The sequence below is a fragment of the Prionailurus bengalensis genome, chromosome B4 (genome assembly GCF_016509475.1).
Source record: "Prionailurus bengalensis isolate Pbe53 chromosome B4, Fcat_Pben_1.1_paternal_pri, whole genome shotgun sequence".
Taxonomy (NCBI): domain Eukaryota; kingdom Metazoa; phylum Chordata; class Mammalia; order Carnivora; family Felidae; genus Prionailurus; species Prionailurus bengalensis.
In genome coordinates, this window is record NC_057358.1 from 95,069,573 (window position 1) to 95,090,023 (window position 20,451).

A 20,451-nucleotide genomic window follows, 5' to 3' on the forward strand; every position below is an offset into this window, starting at 1 on the left:
GGAAGATGCGCAGAGGGCAGATTGTCCTAGAAACGGTAACATTGAGGCAATTCTATTCAGGGTCTAGGTGTATCCATATCTGTTGTTCATTTCATTCCCTTCCAAAAACACGCTGAGAACTTCTGTTGGGTGCCTGGGATACACTTCCCTCACCTACAAGGCTGACCTGAAATGCTTTCTCTGTCTAAAGTCGTTTCTTGTCCTGCCAGGTCACTCTGTCACAACATACTGTTTATTTCCTTCACAGACTTCAAGGCATTCCCAAGTCATGTCCCTTAAAAATCTGCTGTCTGGCCCTGCTCCCTCTCTGCCAATGAGAGCTCTATCGTCAGGGGCCTCATCTGTGCTGTTCACAGTTAGATTCCAGCAGTGAGCCCCGTGCCCGGCATACAAAGCACTCAAAAACTATTGTCAGATGAGAAAAAAAAAAAAAAAACTGAACGGGAAAATAAAATAATGGCCTCAAATTATGGAAAACGAGTGGATTCAGTTTCTTATTTGCAGCCCAGAGAGATGTCTCTCTCCTTTTCCTGCAATGCTTTGTGTGCATTTCATCCAGTGCCGTGTTTCTGTCTCACAGTGGACAATGCTCGGTCCTTTTTGTAGTTGGCCCTTCTCCGGACCTGCCCTCCACTCCACACGTGTCCTGTAGAAAGCTGAAGGGCACAGCTTGAATCAAACCACAGTGGGTTACAACCCTCTTGTGGCAGTTTGGTGGCAAACAGAGAAGCCAGAATCATTTTTCCACCAAACCCTATGAGGTCAACGAGGGGTGGCAACAGAGCAGAAGCCAGTGCAAAGGCAATTCTGATATGTAATCAAATGCCTGATTTCGGATAAAAAAGCCTGAAGGTCACAAAGTTCATATAAAGCTAGACCATGGCTGGAAGAGGGAACTAAGGACAAAACAAGGAAAAGCCAGTAAATACTGAGACGATTTCCCCACAATACATTCCTGCTTGGGTCCGGGCCTTACCTGTTCTACCGAATATGAAAGACTCATTAGACAGCTCCCCGCTGTGAGTTACTATCACCATTTTGTACATTCGGCCTTGCAGCAGGTTCTGGAAAGAGATACTCTGGATTCGTGGGTTGACTTGAGCTCTCTCCTGAAGCGTTCCATCTGGGTTATACAGAAAGATGTTGTACCCATTGAGTTCCCCTTCCGAGGTGGTCCAGCTTAAGGTCAGGTGTCTGGTGGAGTTCTCTATGATCCTCAGATTGGTGACAGCTGCTGGGACTGGAAAAGTTGAGCGAGAGGGTGAGACCGAGTTTTAGTACCCCCTTGACACAGCCCAGGCCTGACGCCCAGGTGGACACATTCCACAGCAGCTTCAAACACATGGTCTCGGCCTTCAGAAAATATTGACTTCATGGGGACCCCAAAACTAAGAAGACTGAATTTTGTGCATTACTGATGTTGAAACTGTCAATTCAAACAACAACAACAACAACAACAACAACAACAACAACAAAACAAAAGCACAAGAGAACAAAGAAAAACCAGCAACTGGGGAATTATCTACAAATATGTTTTTTGGATATAAAATAAATGTTAATCTGACCTGTGTGACTAAATGTTTTTCTTTCTTTCTTTTTAAATTTTATTTGAGAGAGAGAGAGAGCATGAATAGGAGAGAGGGGCAGAAAGAGAGGGAGAGATACCTGAGTTGAAACTAAGAGTAGGATGCCCAACTGAGCCATCCGGGTGCCCCAAGGCTAAATGTTTTTCTCATAATAAGAGCTAGATAAGAAATAAAAAACTATCTCTGAATGCCATTTGAAAGCTAAGGAATGGCATATGGAAGTAAGGGCAGCGGGGAGGGAAGAGAAGTGGGAAAGAAAGAGAAAAGCAGACAGAAGGAGGAGATTTGAGTCGGGGATATGGGAAAGAGACGCAAGAGGAAAAGCCAAAACCATTAAACAAATAGTAATGGGGCACCTGGATGGCTCAGATATTAAGCATCCGGCTTAGGTCATGACCTCACGGTTCATGGGATCGAGTCCCGCACGGGGCTCTGCACTGGCAGGCTCTCTCTCTCTCTCTCTCAAAATAAAAAACTTAAAAAAGCAGTCTTAAAAATTATTTACATTGGGATTTTACGACCCTTTCGGTCTTCAGTGGTACCTGTTGGCAAAATGATCAAGAGCCACCAGAAATGACCTGCTTCCAAACTGTTCGCCCAGGTGCTGCCTAATTCCACGGATGCCAGTGGAAACAGGACACCTGCCTCAGTCTCTTCTGGGTTCTTCTCCCTCCAGTCTAAACACTTCCTCTTTTATTTTCTCCCTCTCCCTGTGCCAGATCCCTGAAAGTTGATGTTTCCCATCATTCCATCCTCTGTCCCCTTCCTACTCCATAACACTGGCTAAACAACCAACCTCATTCACTTCATGGATTGCTATGACTAAATGTTTACGTCCCCTCCACCTCAAATTCTTATGTTGGAACCTAACCGCCAAAGTGATGGTACCAGGGGCTGCGGTTATTGGGAGGTGATTAGGTCATGAGAGTGGAGTCCTCATGAATGGGATCAGTGCCCTTATAAAAGAGACCCCAGAGGGCTCTCTCGTCCTTCTACCCTGTGAGGACACAACAAGAAAATGCCATCTATGAACCAGAAAATCGGACCCTACCACACATCAAATCTGCGCGTGCCTTGATCTTGGACTTCCAGCCTTGAGAATTGTGAGAAATACATGTTTGTGGTTTAAGCCACCCAATTTGTGGTATTTTTGTTACAGCAGTCTGAACAGACTAAGGCATGTATTTAATTAGAATTTTTGTCCAAATATTTATCTCCAGCTCACTTTTCTGAGCTTGGGCCATATTTTCTATTACCGATGATCATCTCTCACTGCAAGCCATTCGGACATCTCAAACTCAGTATCTCCTTGACACTGCTCCCCCGTTCCTCTTATCTCAATTAATGGCATCCTCTTCTTCCAGATACCCCAGGTAGAAATTCTGGAATTTTCTGTTCCTCCTCCTGTACTCTACTCAGACACCAAATGGCCATCTTATCTAATGAAGAAGTATTTCTTGACTGTATCTACTTTTCTTCACCAGGGCCCCTGTGTTAGTTCAGCTTTTGACCCTTATCATTTCTATAACTGCAGTCATCTTATGATCCCAGCTACATTTCAGACTACATCACCCCACTTTGTTCTCACTCACTCCGCTCCAACTATTCTGGCCTCTTTACTGGTCCAACAGGCCAGACACACTCCTGCTTCAGTATCTTTGCCTTAGCTCTTTGCTCTGCTTAGGGATATTCTTCCCCCAAACGCCTGCATAACCCTTTTTCTCATTTCTTTCAGACTTTTATTCAAATATCACCTTCTCAACAAAACCTGTGAGGACTGTGCTATCTAAAATTGTAAGCCTCGGGGGGCGCCTGGGTGGTGCAGTCGGTTAAGCGTCCGACTTCAGCCAGGTCACGATCTCGCGGTCCGTTGAGTTCGAGCCCCGCGTCAGGCTCTGGGCTGATGGCTCAGAGCCTGGAGCCTGTTTCCGATTCTGTGTCTCCCTCTCTCTCTGCCCCTCCCCCGTTCATGCTCTGTCTCTCTCTGTCCCAAAAATAAATAAACGTTGAAAAAAAAAATAAAAAAAAAATAATAAAATTGTAAGCCTCGGGGCACCTGGGTGGCTCAGTTGGTTAAGCGTCGGACTTCGGCTCAGGTCATGATCTCACGGTTTGTGGGCTTGAGCCCTACGTCAGGCTCTGTGCTGACAGCTCACAGCCTGGAGCCTGCTTTGGATTCTGTGTCTCCCTCCCTCTCTCTCTGCCTCTCCCCTGCTCGCACACACACTCTCTCTCTCTCAAAAATAAATAGACATTAAAAAATTTTTAAATTGCAAGCCTCTAACACTTGCTAATCCCACTTTTCTGTTTTACTTTTTGGGATTCACCACCATCTAATCTACTATATTTTTTACTTATTTATTTTGTTTACTGCCTTTCTTTTCTACTAGAATGTAAGCTTCATGACCACCAGGCTTCGTTTTACTCACTTCTGGGTAGCCAGCATTTAGAAAGGTGCCTAGCACATAGTTGGTGCTCAATGACCAATGAATCAATGAATGAGTCTCTTCTCCATTCAACCTATCTATCCCCGATTGCCATCTGATTTATCTTCTTTAAGGTACAAATTTTTATTACAAAGCACTCACTGTCTGGCTGAAAAACCTGTATCGTCTCCTCACTGCTTATAAGATGAAAAATAACCCCCTGAGGAAGACGGGCCAGGCGCTCTCTAATCTGGCCCCAATCTGCCTTTCCAGCCTCACCTCTCTATCATGCCACCCACACTTCATCCATCCATTGCTTCTCACTGCTCCTTCTCACACCTCCCTGTCTTGGCACAGGACAGTCTGTCTGTACATGGTGTCCTTTTACCTTCTCTCCACACGCAGAATTGTTTCATCCTTCATGACAGTACTGAAACGTCAGTTTTACGAGGACCTCCCAATTCTACCTGTCCTCCATGCTCCTCTTGGTATTGGACATTCCTTTCTTCTATATAATCCTTATCACAAGTATTGTCATCACAAATATCACAAAGTATTGTCATCCTTTGTCTATGTGTCTGTCTATCCCACCAGTCAGCCAGCTCTTCCGGGACAAAGCATGCTTAATTCATCTTTTCATCTCTGTCAGCATCACCCCCCCCCCTTTCATATCTAGCTCCTTCATAAGTAATCAATTAGACCAGTGTTGTTGTCTGAATAATGACCCCCCCCCAAGATGTCCATGTCCAAATCCCCAGAACCTGTGAACATGTTATCTTATGCGGCAAAGGGGACTGTATACCTGTGATTAAGTTAAACATCTTGAGGCAGGGAGCTTATCTTGGATTGTCCAGGTGGTGACTCACAAGAGTCCTTAAAATATGGAGGAGGGACGCAGAAGAGTAAAGAAAGAGATATGGTGACATACACTGAGGTTGGAACAATGCCATTGTTGGAAGGAGGACATGAGCCAGGGAATCTGAGTGGCCTCTAGAAGCTGAAGAGGCCAAGGAGAGCTTCTCCCCTAAAGTCTCCAGGAGAAACACAGCTCTGCTGATACCTGATGCCTTAATTTTAGCCCCATTAGACCCACTTTCAGTTTGTGACCCCCAGAGCTACAAGATAAAAAATCTGTGTTGCTTTAAGCCGCCAAGTTGGCGGTAACTTATTGCAGCGGCAGTAGGTTTTAACACTATATCTGAACTGGCGTGGGGTAGGCTGAAACCTGTGCAGAGAGCCTGGCTGACAGGGAAGTGGTAAATCATGGTGAATGTTCCACTGTGTCAAGAAACAGACATCATCTCCCCGTGTCGCTTCATCTCTCCGGCCCTTCGGTTCTGAAGGAATAGCACACAGGGAGAGATCTGGTATGAAAAAGCCATGCGGATTACCTGTTCGGCCTTCAGTTTGGGCTTCTTTGCTGAAGAGACCTCCGCTGACAGTCAAGATCCGAATCTTGTACTTTGTTCCCGGTGTTAGGTCTTCAAATTTGTGCTGCGTGGTGGAGGCTGGCTCTGACGTGTTACTCAGAAGGATCCCATTTTCATTTAGAAGCAGGATCTCGTATCTTTCTGCCACACCCACAGCCTTTTGCCAACTTACGGTTAAGGAATGACTGCTGTATGCGTTGTTTGCAACTATTCCCTGGACAGATGCTGGAACTGCAAAGAAAGAAGAGAAGCAATGGCCGTCAGGTTCCCTCACTTAGGGTAAACCGGCTGAGAAACCAATGCAGAAAAACTGTCCTAACTCAACTGTGGGTAGAAGACGATGCTACCAGTTCACTTGTGTTGCACCTACACTCCCTGTGTGTGTGCCCTCAGGAGAGAGCACTTCTTGGCCTGAATTATCTGTACACCTGCTTTGGGTCTCCATTCTTTTCGCTGAATTGAGACAGGATCTTGAAGTCAAACAAGTAGAAAAATTAGTGAAAGTGACACTGATAAATATGCAGTGATTCATATTTATGTATCTAGAAAGTGGAAGATGCTGAACACATTTACATTCAGTGAATATAGTTTGGACGGCTGAATTATGTTTAGACTTTCATTCCCAAGATTAACTCAAGTCAAAGCTCTGAGCCTTCACCTAAGCAGTAGCATATAATGATTTTTTTTTTTTTTTTACTATGGCTCCTGATGTGAAAGGCAAAATAGTATTATTTTGAATAATATTTTCTGTCCTAGGCTCGTATTTTTTTTTTTCTCGTTCTACATAATCTTAAGAGATCTCATCCACTCCCATGGTTTGAATTGTTACCCATATGGTGACGACTCCCAAATTTAAACTTGCAGTTCAGATCTCTCTTCTATTTTTGCAAATGACATCTCTCCCTGCATGTTCCATCCAATTCTCATGAGGCCCAAATTGGACGCCTCAGCTCCCTCCTCATAACCTCTTTCTTGTCCTTTGTTTCTCTTGGTCCAAGCCGGAAATGTGGGTTGTCACTCTGATCCTTCTACATATATAATCAAACATGGGTCTTGTAATTTCTAAGTCCTAAATCTTATATCTCTTTCATCTATCCACTTCTCTCCCTTCTCTATCCACTACTACTCCCCTAGGACAGCATCATCCCTCACATTAGTGATCAGTCCCCTTGCTTCCTCGCCTCCCACACTATGTGTGACATATTCTCACAGCACCCCCATGTGGATGGCCCTTCAATGGCTCTCCATAATTCTAAACATCTTAACAAGGCACACAAGGCCCTTCAAAATTTGGCCCATCTACTTACTTGGCCACATGGTTCATCTTTAGTCTAGCATACCACACAGTGTGTAGGTCCTTAAATGTGCCATACTTTCTCTCACCTTCAGGCCTTTGTTTTTTTCGGCTGGAACCAAGTCAATATATGTGTCACCAGTATGACTCTTAGTGTCTATTTAGATGTTACCTTTTCCTGGAAGCCTTCTCTGACTCTTCATGTTTGCTCCTAACACACCTCATTATGATTTTTATTTTAGAACTTGTGCTGTAATTGCCTTTTTATTTCTCTGTCTCCTTCACTAGATCATAAGCTTCTTGAGGTTGGGGCTCTATCTTGCTACAGAATTCCCATTTTCTAGCATAGTGCTTAACATATGGTTAGAGATATACATATATGGAATAGAGACATAGTAGGGCACAATACAGAAGCCCAGGCCCCACAGCTAAACAAGTGGTTATGAGAATGGAAGATGTATTATATCCCAGTATAAAGGGTATAAGGTTTGGAGCCAGACAGGCTTAGATTTGAATTATAGCTCTTGGTCTTATTACTTATATACTTGATAATGTTTTATAAACTTTCTGAGCCCTATTTTCATCCGTAAGATGAAAATAATGATCCCTATCTTCGAGTGTGACTCGAGATAATTTTAAATGCCTGGCATATAGCAGGTGCTTATAGCTTATTTTTGTTTTATAAGTAATATATTAACAGTAATATTAATATAAATAGGCACATTATTCCTTCATTTGCTACTTGTTCTTGTAACAAATGAAGTAAATGGCATAGGTGTTCATTTAAAAAAATAATTTTGAGAAAGGGGTAAAATTTACAGAAAAGGGTAAATATTTATAGGTAGTTAATGTAAATAGTTCTGTCTACTTGTTAAAATTAAAGTTTTTATATCCTTTAGCACATAAGCAAATGTATGCAAATGATTTGGTTCCTAATTACCTTTCATTTGTTTTGAAGATCTCTATTAAGAAAGAAAAATGCAAAAAAAAAAAAAAAGTATGAGAAAGACTCTTGAAACCACATTCAATTGTAGCTTTGAATTTGGTTAGTTTTGATTTGTGAATAGCTAAGTAAGCCCATCTGTTGTCCCATTATGGATAAAATTTGGCTTTTTTCCAAGCGGGCACTCACCTGTCCGCCCAACGGCGTCTATCTGGTTCCTTAGGGACCCACTGACCGAGGCAATCACAATCTGGTACTGTTCCCCTGCCACCAGTCTATGGAATGTGTGCTCAGAGACGTGCTTGGAGATAGTCTGAGACTCAACCTTTTGATTCTGTCTGAACGCTGACACGGTGTAAGAATCAACATCGCCCCCACCAGGAGTCCAGTTGACTGTCAGGCTGTCTGTCGCCCCATTGGAAGAAATGTGAATATTTTTGACAGTGCTTGGAACTAAAAAGGAAAATAAATTTAAAAGTCATCACTTAGAGAATGAACTGTGGAAATTTTCAGCCAAAATTTTCATGCTTCTTATATTTTGGCACTTACTAAAAGAACTTGCTCGGATTTCTCTGCCTGAATTGAAGCCGATAGGGGAAGTTTAGGGGGACATGGAAACCAGTGAGTAGAAATGAAGAATGCCAGTAGTAGAGCGAGGGCCTAGTAACATTGCCTTGGTTCAGGTCTTGGTTTTCTCATTTACTAGCTGTGGGACTATAGGCAAGTTACTTAACCCTCTGTAAGTCTCAGTTTCTTCATCAGAAAAATGGCAATGTTAGTAATTGTAACCAGCCCACAGAGTTGTGAGGATTGAACAAAAATGTACATGTTAAGTTCTTTACTGTGGGTCTGGCTCAAGGTAAACTGTTAATAAATGTCAACTATCATAACAACACTCCTAACAAAGTTCCAAAGAAAGGATACCCAACCAACAGAGTTTTTTTTTTTTTAATTTATATGCTTTACAAGCACCAGCTATTCACATAAATCCAATGCTATTTGCTGTTTCTCTGAAAGCCTTTTTCCGTTGTACCCTGTGTTGTACTTTAGTTAATCCAGATTGGACAACATCGTTGTCACCATCAAGATAACCTCACTTCTTGCCATCTCCTTCTTACCCTAAAATCCTCATCCCAAATGCCTGGCTACCCAACATGCGAAATACACCACCACAACTACTCAGGTTCAAGAGCCACATTTGAAATTACCTGTGAAGCCCTCAATGAAGGCTGACTGCTGTACATCTCCACTGATGGTCAAGACAAGGATTTTATACTGGCGCCCTGGGGTCAGGGAGGTGAATCGATACTCAGTTGCAGTATTTACAAGGTGAAAAGGTGGAAATACTTTCATATCATTGAACAGCAGTTGGATCTCATATTGGTCAACATCCCCGTCAGCTCGTGACCAAGTCACCAGAAGGTCCTCAGTGCTCCTATTCCGCAATGTTAGATCCCTAACGGGCTCTGGGACTAGAGAGGAATAGAGAAGACACTTCAGGAATGTGACTTATTAAAGTTTACCTACACAATAATTTATGAATCACATTCAAGGAACTGGCAAACATCTCTTCCCCAAATAAACCACTTGAATTACTTCATGCATAATTAAATTAAATAAAAAAACTGGAAGCAACTATTAAAATTATAATTTTTTTCCTGACATAAATCTTATATGTAAATGTTGGTAGAATATAATTATAAAATGAATTATGACCTCAATCATAAGATAAAAAAAGATGTCTAGAACTTTAAATGCCACAACGCAAGAGGACAAGGAAGAGAAATGGGACATTTGGCCTTCTTGCTTCCCGACTATGCTTGCTTTTATCTACCAATAAATATTCTGTAATCATAGGCCATCACTTGGCCGAATGCTGTTAGCTCCAAGTTAAGACTTACTGGGAATGTAATTTAGAGATCAGTAAGCAGAGAAAATGCAAGGCTCATATATTTTATTGACTCGATGACCTTCAAGTCCCAACCAGCTACCAGATTTTGTGATCTTTCCACTTACTTGTTCTTCCATTCCCTTGTTCACTGGCTTCATATTGTCCACTTCTTGTACTAACAGTAACACTGTACAACCGTCCAGGGACTAACTTAACAAATACACACTCGTTTTCAGCCTTGGGAATGCTTTTGGTTTGAATGAAGTTGTTTTTGTTTTTAATGGTGACTTCATAGTGATCAAAATCTCCAGTAGCATGTAGCCAGGATACCTTTAAATAGTCACTCCTGGCTGAGTTGCTAACACTGACTCCCTGGACCTTGTCAGGCACTGAAAAAGAGAACAGAGAAGTACTAAAGATATAGTGATTCTAAGTGAGTAATTGATCACAGATGACAACCTGAAACAGTAAAGGTAAGTGAGTAGATTTTTATTGTGGGCATTGAAAACAAAAGTTTTAGACCTTCAGATCACACGTTTCCAGAGGGGAAAGACTGTTACACTACACAATGTGTCTGGCCTACACAAAATGTCAGGTACAAGACTGAACATTAAAAATGATAACTGGTGATTAATATGAATTGATGGTGATATTAATAATTCCAAAATACCTGTTGACTCAAGATGTAATAAAAAGTTACAAAGAAGAATACAAATAATCCAAAAGAAAAATGGAAGAAGAGGAAACACATAATTAATACATGAAGAGATGTCTAACATCGCTGGTGATCAAATCAAGACCATGGCAAAATACCCTATAATTTTATGGCAAAATTTAAAAACCCAGTAGGACTAAGGATGAGAGAGGATCCTCAACCACAGGAGAGTGGATGAATGAACTGGTATATATACACACTGAAATTATATAACAGTCATAACTAATTACTTTCTAACTCAAAATGTAAAAATATGGATTTTTGTGCCTTTAACATCAAAACACAAAATATAAGTGAATGTTATCAATATAATATAAGTCCCAAGAGATTACATACTGCATAAAATAACCTTTTATTTTTTTTGATTTTGAGAGAGAGAGAGAGCATGAGCAAAGGAGGGGCAGAGAGAGAAGGAGAGAGAGAATCCTAAGCAGGCTCTGCCCTGTCAGCGCAGAGTCCCATTCGGGGTTCAATCCCACAAGCTGTGAAATCAAGACATGAGCTGAGATCAAGAGTCGGATGCTTAACTGACTGCGCCACCAAGGTAGCCCTAAAATAACCTTTTTAAAAATAATGTTAGGGGCGCCTTGGTGGCTCAGTCGGTTGTGTCCGACTTCGGCTCAAGTCATGATCTCGCAGTTTGTGAGTTTGAGCCCCGTGTCAGGCTCTGTGCTGACAGCTCAGAGCCTGGAGCCTGCTTTGGATTCTGTGTCTCCCTCTCTCTCTGCCCCTCCCCTGCTTATGCTCTGTCTCTCTCTGTCTCAAAAATAAATAAAACATTAAAAAAAATAATAATGTGAGATCCAAAGTGTTTTAACCCATAATTTTAGGACTACATAAATAAAACTGTGCAAAATGAAAGGCAAGAAGACAGATGAAAATGGGAGTTAAGATGATGGGCTACCTTTGGATGAATCAGTGAGGTGGGAACCATATGACTTGATATAGGTTATTGTCAAGGTTCTAGCTTTTTTTTTTTAAATTTTTTTTTTCAACATTTTTTTTGGGACAGAGAGAGACAGAGCATGAATGGGGGAGGGGCAGAGAGAGAGAGGGAGACACAGAATCGGAAACAGGCTCCAGGCTCTGAGCCATCAGCCCAGAGCCCGACGCGGGGCTCGAACTCCCGGACCGCGAGATCGTGACCTGGCTGAAGTCGGACGCTTAACCGACTGCGCCACCCAGGCGCCCCCAAGGTTCTAGCTTTTATTATAGGTAGTGGTTTCTTGTGTGTATTACATTATTAAAAATGACTAATTAAATACCTGAATTAAATTAGAAGCCTAAAAAATAAATAAAAGTGACAAAACATGGTTTCCTGAACCAAGAATTAAGATTAATCCAATTTTGTGCACCTGAGGTTACCCCCAATAAATATACAAAGAAACAAACAATGTGTACTTGTGGTTTTCTCTCAACCAGTCTATCAATTGATCAATCAATTGGACAAAGCCTGTGTCTAAATCTTCTCTTCCACTTTCCTTTGAAGCACGAAATGACCCAGAAATTTCAATATTTTGGCTTCTAAGCCACATTTTCCATGATGTTTCTCACACCTACCGTTGCATTTTATTATATTTTGTTGGCATATGTGTAGTGGTTAGTTTTTGTATTAGAATATATCTCTCTGCAAAAAAATAAATTAAAAAAAAAGAATATATCTCACTGCAGATATGGAGCCAGGACAGGTATGCTTTCTTCAAGATATTTACCCAAACCGATTACAGTGTACCTAGAATTTATTCATCATAGAATAAAGGAAAAGAAATTTGGAAGTTTTTATGCACATGGGCTAAGTAAGAAAAGTCAATGACCCAGGCAATTTATTGAAGACAAAGCAACTATTACAGGAAGAAAAACCAGGTTACACACCATACTAAGTCAATAAGGGGCTTTCCAGGTGGAATTGGAGGTAATCTGTGAGACTTGCCTTGCTGCATGATGAGATGATGTGATGCAGAATTAGAAATATTGATATTTTTACCCAAAATGTAGAACAAAAGCATTAGAAAAGGAAAAGGGCTTTGACACAATCAGCCAAAATCAACAAGACAGCAACTCAGAGTGACTCTATGTTAAACTGATTTGTTGGGGGCAATGGCTTGCCTTGATTGACTCATTGTATCAAATCCAAGTTCATGCTGTTTTAAAGAGTCAAGCAGGTGCTTTGAATAAAGGGTCACTTTTTTTTTCTTTTGCATTTAAAAACAATCTTAGCAAAAGGCTTGCAGTATGAAGATCAGATGGATAGGAAACGTTCATGAGTTGACAGAGAGGGGAAGCAAGGGGTTAGTAGTTGGATGATACATCCTTTAACTCTGGTGATTTTTAGGCTCCAAGCTGATCAACATAAGACACTGACATAAGGCTGCTTCATAAATGGAAATCTACTTTTCACATCTCAGTCATTATTGTGATTTTATCACTATAATTAGGCTTTAAATCATTCGACGGTAGGGCATAGCTCTTTATATCCCCAACCAGGGCTTTCAGGGATAGCACTATGTAATGGAAATAGCGCTTGGAGCTAGGTTGAACTTGATTGCTGGTTAGCAATGTGACTTTCCCTCCTGGACTTTATCACCAAATGAGATGGGATTAGATCAATCTACGGACACTTTCAATGTTAGTATCCTGTAGCAATGTAAATCAGTGGTTCTTAACCTTTTTGAGGTCACAGAAACTTCGAAAATCACACACTCTCTCCTCAAAGAAATACACATACTTTTCCTATCTGCAACGATTTCATAGACAGTTTCAGGGGTTATGACATTCCTAACCTCTACCCACGGGGCACTAAAAACTAGCTAGAGCTAAGTGATTTCTGATTGTTAATTTATTGAACATTTATTGAGTGTCTATGAGGCTCCAGACCCTTTGCTAGGTAACAGGATGAAATCAATTGTCCTGATCCTCGTGCAAAAAATGAATTTTTTTTTCATAGTTTTAGATTTTTGTAAGGTCTTTGAGTCCAGAAGATGATTGGCTAATTCTTGCGTTCATCAACAGCAATAAAATTATAAGTTCTTATATAAGCCAGGTTTTGAAAAAAAACACGCAAAAAAAGATACGGTTCCAGACATAAAGGCAATCACAGACGGAGAGATGCAAAACACTGCAATGAATGCTAAATTTCTCCTAGAAAGAACTAATAAGAACTGAGAGGGACACATGGCACAGCATGATGGAGTTAAGTGGACAGAGGAGCAAGGGAGGAGAACCATTGTAACTTTAAGTAGTAATGCTCTATGTTCATGCTGTTGGCAAGAAAAGCAAAATAAAGATATACCAGTGAAAACTTTTGTGAGAGGTCGATAGCAGATCCTAGCAAAGGCTAATGTATCAAAAATGATTTTGAAATTTTCGGTTTCGGTGAATGTGAATACACTTTGGTTTTGGAAACCTGACAAATTCATTTTTTTTTTTACAGTATATTCTTCTAATTTCTTTTTTGTTATTATTTTTTTCCAGTTTTATTGAGAAATAACTGATATATATCACTGTATAAATTTAAGGCATATAACATGATGGTTTCATTTATAAATACTATGAAACGATTACCACAGTTGGTTCAGCTAACATCCAATCTCTCCTACAGATACAATAAAAAGAAAAGAAAGAAGAAAAGAAAAAAGGAGAAAAATTTTCTCCTTATGATGAAAACTCTTATGATTTAATCTCTTAACAATTTTCCTATAGATCATACAGTAGTCACAGTCATTCATGGGGTACTTTACATCACTGGTACTTATTTACTTTATAACTGGAAGTTTGTACCTTTGGGCCATCTTCCTCTAATTCTCCCTTCCCCCACCGTCTGCCCCTGTTCAGCATAAGTCTGATCCCTTTTTCTCTGAGTTTTAGTTTTAGTTTTAGATTCTACATATAAGTTAGGTCATAGAGTATTTGTCTTTCTCTTTCTGACTTATTTCACTTAGCACAATGCTTTCAAGGTCCATCCATGTTGCTGCAAATGGTAAGATTTCTTCATTTTTATGGCTGAACACTATTCCATTATATAGATATACCACAACTTCTTTATCCATTCATCCATTGACGGACACTTAGATTGTTTCCATGTTTTGGCTACTGTATATAATGCTGCTATGAACACAAGGGTGCAGATACCTTTTTGAGCTAGTGATTTTGTTTCCTTTGGATATATTCCCCCAAGAGGAATGGTTGGATCATGTGGTCGTTCTTAAATTTTGAGGACCTTCCATACTATTTTCCATTGTAGCTGTTATCAATTTATACTCCCAACAGTGCACAAGGGATCCCTTTTCTCCATGTCCGTGACTGCATTTATCTATTGTCTTTTGATGATGGCCAGAGGTAATATTGCATTGTGGCTTTAATTTGCATCTCCCTGGTGACTAGTGATGTTAACCATCTTTTCATGTATATGTTGGCCTTTGTATATCTTTCTTGGAGAAATGACTGTTCAGGTCCTTTGCCCATTTTTAAATAGAGTTATTTACTTTTTTGCTATTGAGTTGTATAAGTTATTTCTATTTTGAATATTAATGATGAATTTGATATTAACCCCGTATCAGATATGGTTTGCAAATATTTTCTCCCATTCCATAGGCTGTTTTTTTCACTTTGTTGATGGCTTCTTTTGCTGTGCAGAATCTTTTAGTTTGACGTAGTCCCACCTGTTCATTTTTTATTTTGTTGCTTGTGCTTTTTATGTCATATGCAAAAAATCACCACCAAGACCCATGTCAAAAAGCTTTCTTCTTATGTTTTCATCTAGGAGTTTTATATTTTAAGGTTTTGCATTTAAGTCTTTCATACATTTTGAGTTAATTTTTGTCAGTGGTGTAAGATATGGGTCCAGTTTCATTCTTTTACACGTGCATATCCAATTATCTCTGTATGTTTATTAAAGAGACTGTCTTTTCTACATTGAATATTCTTGACTCTCTTGCCAAAAACCCCTGACATTTTTAAATTAAACAAGTTTTTAAAAACTTTTAATGTTTGTTTTTATTTTTGAGGCGGGGGGCAAGCAGGGGAGGGGCAGAGAGAGAAGGAGACACAGAATCCGAAGTGGGCTCTACTGAGCTGTCAGCAAAGAGCCTGACACTGGGCTTGAATTCACAAACCAGGACGTCATGACCTGAGCTGAAGTTGGGCACTTAACCAACTGAGCCATCCCGGTGTTCCAAAACCCTGGCATTTTTAAACGCAAATATCAACCCATAGCTTAGCAGGAAAGATCTGACAAAATATTAATGTCAACCTTAAGCAGAAATCTCAGATGTAAGCCCCCCAAAAGCATAAGTACGTGGGGAAAATGGTAGCTGTCTAAATTTAGTTCTTTCCATCACATCGGAGACCTGGCATTCATTGCTTTTGCTAAGACTGTGCTCCTGGTCCCAGGACTATGAAAGTTCACATCTTCACCTTGTGTGAAAAAGAGTGAACAGTAGGCTTTGACCAAATAGGCATTTCAGAAAGGATTTCAGGACAGATAACTTTGTAGGCTCTGGAGCCATTCAGAACTGGGGTTAAATACAGAAAGGCACTGGCTGTTTCACAAGTTAAACAGTGGAGCAAGTAGGTTATTTAACCTTTCTGAAGCTTGATTTCCTGATCTGTAAAGTGGGAATACTAACAACGACCTCAATCAGGAATTTGCAAGAATTAAGTTAGTTAACATAGCCAGTGTCTAGCAACCGAAAAGTACTCCCAGAAAACACTTGTTACTATGTTTGCATATAATATGAATTCTAGCCACAAACATAGGGTTCATCTTACTTTAAAGGAAACATCTGCTCACATAAGGAATTTCCAGGGTCAGAATTTGAAGACTCTGTCACAATTCTGTGATCTCAAAAAGGCTTTAATCCGATCATTACAAAACGGTTGCAGATCTGTTGCCCTGAGCCACACATAGCCAGGCAGTTCTCACAGAACCTGGATCTCCGTATATATAGCCTTACCTGTTCGCTCCTGGCTGAAGGAATGGTTTTCATACTTGCCACTCCTTGTAGTTATGGTCACATTGTAGAGGCGGCCTGGAGTAAGGGAGCTGAAGGAACATTCGCTGACAGACTTGGCAATGATGAGGGACTGAATTACCCTGCTGCCATGAGAGAGGGTCACCACATAGTTATCTACATCTCCGGGAGCCGGCAGCCAGGAGATGCTCAGGTAGTCGTTCCGACCAGAATTGTTCACCGTCACTCCACTCACACTGGATGGGACTGGGGTTTAAAAAGTGGGGGAGAAAATTTAAAAAGCAAGCACAGTCAAAAGTCTGGAGTCATCTACGACAGCCAGCAAAATACAGTGTGGACTCAGGAGATCTCAACTGATTACCTAAGAGGTCAAAGATGTGTGGGCATTTCACTTTAGCTTCTGGAAGCTGAGTGTTTATATCAGCAAGGCTAGCCCAAATAAAAATGCAAGGAGGTCTTTTGGGTGCCTTATAAATATATGGATGCCGCTACTGTATTTTTATGGTGTTGTTTGTAAGGTATTTTAAGTGGAGGCATTTTTAGGTGAATATGTCAGGAGGTTCCCTCTGTAGGAAAAGGAAAAAACATTAAAAATCCAAACTGCTGAATCCAATCAGCTCAAACCAAACCCATCAATAAGCAAAGATGTTTGAAGGGAAAGGTGAAGGTAGCCATAACTTTTCTAAAGAGCTTAGACTTTGGGATAGTTTTGATTTTCTTGTGATGAAATTATTTATTCCTGGGGAGTCTAATAACTAACACGACCAAAGGGGTTGCATCTTCCCTTTATAAAGCATTTCCTGCCCTCTAGTGGCAAGAAATAAACCTAAACGCGCATCCTGAAAGCAACAAATCAGGAGGTTGACCCACCTGTGGGCAGAAAAGCTATTGTGGTGATAACAGCCATCATTATTTGCTTATTCTAATTGGGGTTAGTGCTGCAAACATTTATTGAGGACCTACTATTTGCCACATACACAAAAATGGGAAAGATGTGGATGCCTTCAAGGAGCTTCTTGGCTAGACACATTATGCAAATTAATCATTGTGATATTGAGTGGTAATTGTACATGTATCAGAAATAAGTGTACAGTAAATAGTATTGCCAGTAGTGAATATCAGAATAAAATCCTGTAGTGTATACAAACTGCACTACTGTTTTCATCATTGGTTCACTACTTTAGCTAAACATTTTCGTATAATTGTCACTAGCAGTACATCATGGACAATGGACAGGGTCCAGCTAAATGACCTCTGAGAATCCTTCTAATCTAATGTGCTCTGACTTTGTGACTTAAGCCCCAAAATTGTCTTTACACGTGCAAGCACTTGTCCATCACCAAAAATTATAAATAGCACTGTATCAAACAACTTTGCTAATGCTGTTCCATGTATATGAACATTTCCTGTACATAAAGTTGAACTTTTTAGCCACATTTATATACTGATGTCTTCCTTCCTCCCTCCCTCCCTCCCTCCCTTCCTTCATCCCTCCTTCCTTCCCCTCTTTCTTAACCTTAATGTAACAATCTGTACATCCCCTGGTTGCTCTCAAAAGAATTATGCTTGCTTTTTAAAACTGCTGGAAATATTTGCAAGTACTGGCATTTTATTAGAAAAGATATAATTATCAGATGTCTTGTCAAAAATATAAATTCATGTTTATGAAAAACAGATATAAAATTTGTTTTTCCTTTAGAAAAAGAATTTTCTCAGGTTAGAATTAGATTTGTTAAGCATATCCGATATCTTGCATTTTAAATATTGTTTTTAAGAATTTTTTTAAGTTTATTTAGTTATTTTGAGAGACAGCAAGTGTGAGCAGGAGAGGGACAGAAAGAGAGGGAGAGAAAGAATCAGAAGCAGGCTGCATGCACTGTCAGCACGGAGCCCAATGTGGGGCTTGATCTCACGAACTGTGAGATCGTGACTTGAGCTGAAATCAACGGTCTGCCACTTAACTAAGCCACTCAGGCACCCCTGAATTTTAAATATTTTGCCACCTTGTCTAGGCTGAAGGTTTATTTATGTGTTTCAACTCTGTGGAAATATAAGTGAAAGAGAAAACCTTTCAAAACCTTTCAATTATTTCAGCACTGACAGATCTTTCAGCAATTTGAATAGATGGTAATGACTATCCAGGCTTTAGCCACTGAATTTTTTATAATCTACTGTATACAAAATTTACTAATCTAGGAAAATTTCAAAATCTCCAGTTATTGTGTTTCTATAGTGGTATCCCATATTCCCCCTTTCCCATGATAATGTCTGCACTCTTAATGTGTTTGAATAAAATAATTCATGCTTATATTTATTCACATTTTGCCCTTTCCTCAAAACATTGTGATCATTCTTCACAGAATGTTTTTGTCTTGGTTTTGCATACTTCTGTTAAATACAGTGGGTCAAATACTGATATCTCTGCTACAATTGAAATTTAGGCATAAAAACAACTTATAGGCCCCACTTATTCCAAGTATATCACAGTAAGTCAGAAAGCCCTTAAGGTATTTTAAAATGGGAATTTTAGTATATCACAGTAAGTCAGAAAGCCCTTAAGGTATTTTAAAATGGGAATTAACTTATGTGGCAGAATCTGACTAGTTGTGCTTTTCTTTCCTCTTGGACACAGAACTAGAAGATATGTCCCGGCCTTCCCCGCATGACATGTAGCCATATAGTTGTGTTCCCACCAGTGGAATGTGGGGGGAAGTGACGTATCTACTTCCAGGTCCGATCATCTTCCCCTGCCTGGAACCTCTATTCTCTGGAGAAATGGACAGAGTTCTGAGGACCTAGAGGAAGGAAGAGCCACAGATGGTAGGAGCCTGGATCCCTGAACTACTGCTTGGGAAAGAACCAATCAATAGAGCTATCTAATCAGGAACCCCCACATTGCACAGTTGTGTAAGCAGGAAATAAGTCAGTCTGATCTGACTAACATGACTGCAACTCACTGGGAAATGGGTGCAGCCTCTCCTCAACCCTTACCTCAGCTTTTTTAATTCTCCTTCCCTCCTCCAGTAGGGGTAAATTGGCGTATATTACTAGGGATGGATTAGAAAATGGAGGTTTTGAGACATAAGTTAATTGCAGAGCTACAACCAGACTCTAGGCCTCCTGATTCCCAAGCTAAGTTTTTGAGTCCCCTACCCCCAATTATGCTACACCAATGGTTGGCGCCAAGAAGTACTGAAAGAGGAGAAAGAAGGTATCAGGAAGAAGGACATGGGTAGTAACAACGTCAGCTACCACAGAAGGAGAAAATGAGAAAAACGGTACGTATCAGTGAATTTCTTCCAAAATGAGGAAATACCTTTTCAATGACTTAGTTGCTTTTCTGGGAGAGTTAATGAAATTAATGTTCTTTGGGGTCATTAAGTAGATGAGATTCATGATTTTTAGAAAAGGGACCTATCGACGATGCCTACAGCTGATACTCAGATGTAGGCATCAGAGATCTAGAAGAAGCAGCCTGAAATCCAACTTATGATCATATAAAATTAGGTAGGTAAAGTCACTGACATGATTCTGAGTTCATTAGTAATTATCAAAGCTTCTACTGAATGCATTTAATTTTTTTTCTTTCTAAGAAACGGGAACATAAGTTGTATATTGTCTATTTATATTCTTTCTTGGTATTGTGCAGAAAATTGTATCTCCTTCTTTGGTGCCAACCCATGTGCACATGACCACATAGCTCTTTGCCCTATTTGACTGTGATCTCTTCAAGGTCAGGGAACATTGTTTAGTATTAATAGTATTAATATAGTATTAAGCACTTGTTTAATGCTGCTTATGAAAATATATGTGATTTGGGAATTTTATTAACTCAACTTTGAACCACAGACATTAGAGATTATTTCCTTTCTATGTCTTGAAAGAATATGAAAGGGAGTGGAATTTACTTTTTTAAAAGAAGTCTCATTACTTGTCTTCATCTTAACTGGGCCATGAACATTAAGGAAATCATCAACTGAATGTGGGGATAAGCCTCGGCATGAAATGACTATTGTGTTGCCGCAAAGGTTTTTATGACACATTTATGGGAGATTTTAGAAAATTCAGAATTCATTCTCATTTACCCTCACCCACCCTGCAATTTCCATTCCTAGAAGAGTAACATGAGTTACTAAGAGTAACTCCTAAGAGTTCTAAGAGTTACTAAGGAGTTGTAAGAGTTACTCCTAGAAGAGT

The 20,451-nt window shown here is 40.1% G+C and overlaps 1 protein-coding gene across 1 annotated transcript in view; it reads right to left on the bottom strand.

Moving 5' to 3' along the window:
- The window catches only part of PTPRB (protein tyrosine phosphatase receptor type B), a 114,081-nt gene that overhangs the window by 37,389 nt on the left and 56,241 nt on the right, over positions 1–20,451 (bottom strand). The window contains 6 exon segments of the mRNA XM_043565025.1: positions 977–1,240; positions 5,404–5,673; positions 7,869–8,132; positions 8,888–9,151; positions 9,696–9,959; positions 16,237–16,500. Of these exon segments, the coding sequence (XP_043420960.1) occupies positions 977–1,240; positions 5,404–5,673; positions 7,869–8,132; positions 8,888–9,151; positions 9,696–9,959; positions 16,237–16,500 (1,590 nt within the window).